At 48.5% G+C, this 6,294-nt stretch overlaps 1 protein-coding gene across 4 annotated transcripts in view; it reads right to left on the bottom strand.

Moving 5' to 3' along the window:
- Positions 1–962: 962 nt before the first annotated feature.
- Positions 963–6,294, bottom strand: part of LOC130300039 (PC-esterase domain-containing protein 1A-like) — a 17,884-nt gene continuing 12,552 nt past the window's right edge. The window contains exons 2-11 of one of the 4 annotated variants that reach the window (XM_056551514.1): positions 6,034–6,129; positions 5,795–5,874; positions 5,479–5,711; positions 4,898–5,039; positions 4,487–4,727; positions 4,183–4,287; positions 3,988–4,047; positions 3,874–3,912; positions 2,116–2,187; positions 963–1,795 (exon numbers count right to left, since the gene is read on the bottom strand). In XM_056551514.1, coding sequence (XP_056407489.1) covers positions 1,584–1,795; positions 2,116–2,187; positions 3,874–3,912; positions 3,988–4,047; positions 4,183–4,287; positions 4,487–4,727; positions 4,898–5,039; positions 5,479–5,711; positions 5,795–5,874; positions 6,034–6,106 — 1,257 coding nt within the window. In that variant the 5' untranslated portion in view covers positions 6,107–6,129 and the 3' untranslated portion in view covers positions 963–1,583. The remainder of the gene's footprint in view (positions 1,796–2,115; positions 2,188–3,873; positions 3,913–3,987; positions 4,048–4,182; positions 4,288–4,486; positions 4,728–4,897; positions 5,040–5,478; positions 5,712–5,794; positions 5,875–6,033; positions 6,130–6,294) is intronic. The other 3 variants (XM_056551515.1, XM_056551516.1, XM_056551517.1) reach the window with 3 other exon arrangements.

The following is a 6,294-nucleotide window of genomic DNA, read 5'->3' as shown; positions in this document are numbered from 1 at the left end:
ACAGTGATCATGGTGGGGGCAGCATCATGCTGTGGGGACAGGGAGACTGGTCAGGGTTGAGGGACAGGTGAATGGAGCAATGTATAGAGACATTTTTAATGAAAACCTGATCCAGAGGTCTGCACCTCAGACTGAACTGAACCTTCTAACAAGACATTGCCCCTAAGCACACGGCCGAGACAACACAGGATCGGCTTAGGGACAACTCTATGAATGTCCTTGAGGGGAAGTCAGAGCCTGAACCCAATGGAACATCTTTAGGGAGACCTGAAAATGGCTTCCACCGACGGTCTCCATCCGACCTGACAGAGCTGAGAAGATCTGCAGAGAAGAATGGCGGAAAATCCCCCAAATCCAGGTGTGTAAATCTTGTGGCCTCATCCCCAAGAAGACTGGAATCACTGCCAAAGGGGCTTCACCTACGTCCTAAATAAAGGGTATGAATACTTATGTCCCTGTAAGGTTTTAAATTTTTTTTTCTCCTCAGTAATTTAAGAAGAGCAGATAGTTCTACGGGTTTACCTCTGTAATGGTGCCGTCAAACAACGATTTAGCAATACATTTGGCAGGGAAATGTTAAAACTGAATGTTTCCGTATCCCCGCCAGACCTGCGCCACATCCCATTTATTTAAACGAATGACCGTATCCAATTTTATTGCCAGACTGAAAACCGTGACTCCATTAGTCTCATTTTGGAACCGTACAGTCTTATTGCCGGATTAAAACAGTGTCAGACCACGATTTTGAGTGCGGCAACAAAACCGTATACGGTCCAAAAAAAAAAAAAATATGAGCCGACCGGAGTAACTACCTAAGTGAGAGAACTACCTACAACAACAATTGTACTCCAGAGCTGTACTCACTATTGTGCTGTAAATTAGAACCCAAAAATTACTTTTTTTTAGTCTTTGTCGAGTAAATTTAAAAAAATTTCGAATGCAATAAAAAGCGATCAACAAGGTGAATAACAAATACATTTATATAAAAGAGAACAAGAAAAAAAACAAAAAAAAACAAAAACTTGTACATCAATATAAACCAATACGAGACATCTCCACCGGGGAGGTTGTAGGGGCAGGCGTGCAGCTCAGCCAACCCCACAGTCACATGACTGATCATTTAAACTGAAACGTAACAAAAACACAAAAAATAACTAATCAACCTTAATAGAAAAAAAAGTGCATAAAGTTGCAATGTAACAAAAAATAAATATATATATACACCCCTTTTTTACAGTAGCAATATTGAGAAGGGGGGTATGAATACTTTCTTTGGTGTGCAAATTAGTAGAACTCAAGCGGAGGCAACTTCTTCTTCCTTACCGCCATATTATAAACAAGGGAAAAGTGCAAAAAAAACACACAAAAACATAAACAAAGTGCAAGTAACTGAGACCCTGAAACGCGTCAGAAGCTCCTACGGCAGTTTTCAAAGTGTAGACCTCCGGCTGTTGCAAAACTACAACTCCCAGCATGCCCGGACAGCCGTTGGCTGTCCGGGCATGCGGGGAATTGTAGTTTTGCAACATACGAAAGTCCACACTTTTGGAGGCCTAGGTCTCGGAGGATACAGCCGGTCGCGGTCAGTACATCCGTGGCAGATACATTGAAGGCCGGTTGTAGGGGTGGATCCGGTCCCCTCTGTGGGTCAGAGGCCTCCTGGATGGGATCTTCATGTTCCAGTCTTCTTGCGAGTACGGGGAGTGGTTGGGATACGGCGTGAAGCTCAAGGTTGGCGACACATTGGGAAGGATGAAGCTCCTTCCGATAAAGGAGCGGCCGGAGACCGGGGGACCTGGAACAAGAAGAATTGAGAAGATCTGGTCAGGAATATGGATGGACAACCCCACCTGACACCAGGAACCTGCATAAGATATATAAAACCACTAAACCGAATGTATCTGCATAAATCAAGCCACTTCCGCCTCTTTTCCCTATCACATGAAAAAGCTAAGCTGCCAGCAGAGGCAGATGCCGCCACCTCTATACATCCCCCCTCAAAGAGTTTGTATATTCCTCTCGTGATGGTGTCGGTGTCTACCCACACTCCAAAAAACAATTCAGATAGGTGAATTTTGGAAATTAAATGGTGACCCTGACCGTGCGGGCATTTACCTGAAGGAGGGAAGTAGCCGGGGGTTATGTTAGCAGTCAGTAGCGGACTATCGGTCACAAAGGGGGAAGAAGCTGAAAACACACACACAATGTAACCATCAGACCACCGGACACCAGTATACAGGGTATATACACACATAGAAGACGTATGTACACAGTGACACCACTATTTATGGCGAAAACCAAAATCACAGCAGGAAAGACCCCTTAACAGCTTGGGAGGTGTTGAAGTGGTCAATCGTTGGATGGCGGGATATAAAAGGAGTGGATGGCGGGATATCATGGAGGAGCTGGCGGTATATGAGTAAATGGCAGTGTATTATGGAGGAGATGATGGTATATTATGGATTAGGTGGTGGTATATTAAGTAAATGGCGATATATGGAGTAGATGGCAGTATATGATGGAGTAGATGGTATAGATGACAGTATATTGTTTTATATGATGGAGGTATATGATGGCAGTATATGATGTAATAGGTGGTTCTATATGATGGAGTAGATGAGGTATATTATGGAGTATATGATTGTATATAGTATAAATGATGGTGTATAGAGTAGAAGACAGTATATATATATTTATATATATATAGATGAGAGAGAGAGAGAGAGAGAAGATGACGGTATATAGAGTAGATGACTGTATATGATGGAACAGATGGAAGTAAATGATGGAGTAGATGGCTCATATGAGGGCCCAAGATGGAGCAGAGAGAGGAGGTTTGGAAAGGATGAGGAAGGAAGAAGAAAGAGCAGGAGGAAGAGCACTGCAGGAGAAGAGCAGGAGGAAGAGCAGTGCACGAGAAGAGCAGGAGGAAGAGCAGTGCACGAGAAGAGCAGGAGGAAGAGCACTGCACGAGAAGAGCAGGAGGAAGAGCACTGCACGAGAAGAGCAGGAGGAAGAGCACTGCACGAGAAGAGCAGGAGGAAGAGCACTGCACGAGAAGAGCAGGAGGAAGAGCACTGCACATGAAGAGCAGGAGGAAGAGCACTGCACATGAAGAGCAGGAGGAAGAGCACTGCACGAGAAGAGCAGGAGGAAGAGCACTGCACGAGAAGAGCAGGAGGAAGAGCACTGCACGAGAAGAGCAGGAGGAAGAGCACTGCACGAGAAGAGCAGGAGGAAGAGCACTGCACGAGAAGAGCAGGAGGAAGAGCACTGCACGAGAAGAGCAGGAGGAAGAGCACTACACGAGAAGAGCAGGAGGAAGAGGACTGCACAAGAAGAACAGGAGGAAGAGGACTGCACAAGAAGAGCAGGAGGAAGAGTACTGCACAAGAAGAACAGGTGGAAGAGGACTGCACAAGAAGAACAGGAGGAAGAGCACTACACGAGAAGAACAGGAGGAAGAGGACTGCACAAGAAGAGCAGGAGGAAGAGGACTGCACAAGAAGAGAAGGAGGAATGGCACTGCACAAGAGAAAGAAGAAGGAGAGAAGGAGGAAGAACACTGCACAAGAGAAAGAAGAGGAAAAAGAGCACTGCACAAGAGAAAGAAGAGGAAAAAGAGTAGGAGGAAGAGCACTGCACAAGAAGAGAAGGAGGAACAGCACTGCACAAGAGAAAGAGGAAGAGCACTGCACAAGAGAAAGAAGAAGAGGAGGAGGAAGAGCGCTGCAGAAGAGAAAGAAGAGGAGGAGGAAGAGCACTGCACAAGAGAAAGAAGAGGAGGAAGAGCACTGCACAAGAGAAAGAATAGCAGGAAAAATAATATGGCGCAGGAGGAGGGGGGATGGGAGACAGCTTCTGGGATCTCACCATCTGAGTTGATTAGCTGCTCATCGGGGCACAGGACACCTGGCGGGCAGAGGGCACAGGTTACACATAATGGGGAAGTATATGGATGGGGAGGGAGGAGGCAGTGATACTCACCATGAATGACATCAATGCTGGGCCCATCAAAAGATGTGTATCCCGGTATGTACTCAACCCCTGCAGAGACACATGACGGGACTATCAGCCGCTGCTGCTGCCCCCATACTGTGCCCCCAGCACACATCATCCTCTGCCCAGTGTACGGTGATCCCACAACTACTCCAATGCGTGCAGGGAGCGCTGGAATCTTACCCTGGCCGCAGCGCTCTGGCTCTTTGATTCTGGGGTGCAGCTTGGGATAGGGATCTTTTCTCATGGTAACAGAGTGAGGAGGCGCAGTGCGAACTGTAGAAGAGGCTAAAACAATGGAGAGAAAGAGCAGGTAATATCAGAACCGTAGATGTAGCAGAGCCCATTAGGTCACTTAGCACTACTCAGCTGGTCTCAGGCCTGTCTGCACTGATACACTGTAACAAACAAGAGTATGTCAGGACACATTGTGTCACACCAAGACCACCAGGTAACACACGGGGAGGAAATAAGCAGAGACACCCACCTTTCCGCTTGTCACCCTTTGGTGCCTCCACCCCCCAGGCCTGTGAGATGTGGCTCAGCAGGATCTGGGTGTACTTCCGATGCGCTATCTGGTTCCAGTGGACGGCGTCCCGGCATCTTAGGCGAAGGTTGCCACGGAAGTGATAGTGCATGTCCAGCACGTCCAGCCTGTGGAAGTCTGCCAGACTGGCACTGAAGAAGTTCCCCTCCACAATGTCCCCCCGCAGGTTGTGTGCAGTGTACTGAAACACAAACCGTAAGAGTGGGGGGAGAAAATAAAGACAGGGAACCACTTGTTTGCAACGCAACAACCAACGGACATAACAGACATTGAGATCTGACTCAACCAACATGGTGCCAGCTATATCCAAATGGGGCACTCTTCCAGGACACAAGACATTGGCGTGGTTACCTCTGGGATTTCGTGGTCTTTGTATCCGACCGGCATGGCCATGCTCCATATGAGGAGGCACTCAGGGCTCAGCACCACCTTGAGGCGCCGGAAGAGGACGTCCAGGTTGGTCTTGTAGGCCTCCAGTGGATCGTGGTTGTACCTGGAGGAGATGAGGACAATGTAGGCCATGTATGGCCAATATCAACACGAGGCTCCAGAGGGTGGCCACTTATCGTCTTCCTACAGCTTGGTAACTTAAAGGGGTACTGCCGTGCCCCAGCATTTTGTTCAGAACGATTGGATAGGGCGGTCGTGATTGTGATATCACGACCACGCCCCCTCATAACATCACACCTTGCCCCCTCCACTAATGTCTATCACACCACGCCCCCTTCTATAGACATGAATGGAGGGGGCGTGGTGTGACACAAGAGGCATGGCTGTGACCTAACCATCACGGCCGCCCCCTCCAAGCCTTCGGAACAAAATGTACAAAACGCTGGGGCACGGGAGTACCCCTTTAAGATACATTCTGAAGATATAGCATGCTGAGGTTCCTTCCATAACAAATGGCGGATACAGTGAAACGCAGCGGTCACCTCATGAGGTCCCAGACGCAGGAGTTTGTTATCACCACATCCGGTTGGGGGCCGCTCTGGAAATCTGACAGAATGCTCTCCAGGTAATCGGAGTAGACGCGGGTCAGGAAGTAGAAGCGGACAAGATGGTGGCCGGTCCGGTACTGCCGCACTTCTCGGTAAGTGGTCCCATTGTGCATTCCGGTCAACATGCCGCCTTCTACCAGAGTGTCATTGGCAAAACTCATCTCCCCCTGAGGAGAAAAAAAAATAAATAGGTGAATCCTGTGATGAAGGATATGGACTAAGAAGAGGGACCCTTTTTGGGGGCTCTCACCTTGCGTTTCAGCTGGGCTTCAGACAAGAACGTGTCCTCCTGAAGAAGCTTCACCAGGTCTTTGTAGACCGATCTCTGAACTGGAAGACAAGATGGAGACGTGAGGCTGCGGCACCGGGCGCACTGCACCGACACCAGAATGACTACTGGGGTGGGAGACTCTGCTCCACACGTGGGGGTACAGAACAGGCACCCACGAGAGATGTATACACAATCCCTACAGGACAGGGGTCACTTACTGGAGTCTCCGAGGACAACGACAAACTTGTTGTGCAGTAACTGGCGCACGTCTGCTGAACGGAAGGAGCCCATGACTGGAGCGAGACATCCAGGACCTGCAGTAGAGAGAAGGTCGTCACTGAGACGACAGAGCATCGCACAGTACAACTTCCTGCAGATGATACCATTCTCTCACATACTGTATAAACACTTTGGTATACACAAGCTCTAAACAGTCAAAAGGTAGCCTCCATCTCGGGCATCAGTGTGTAATCCAGGCC

The sequence above is a fragment of the Hyla sarda genome, chromosome 1, assembly GCF_029499605.1.
Source record: "Hyla sarda isolate aHylSar1 chromosome 1, aHylSar1.hap1, whole genome shotgun sequence".
NCBI classification, from domain to species: domain Eukaryota; kingdom Metazoa; phylum Chordata; class Amphibia; order Anura; family Hylidae; genus Hyla; species Hyla sarda.
Note: the sequence above shows the minus strand (reverse complement) of the source record. Positions and strands in the feature narration are given on the sequence as shown.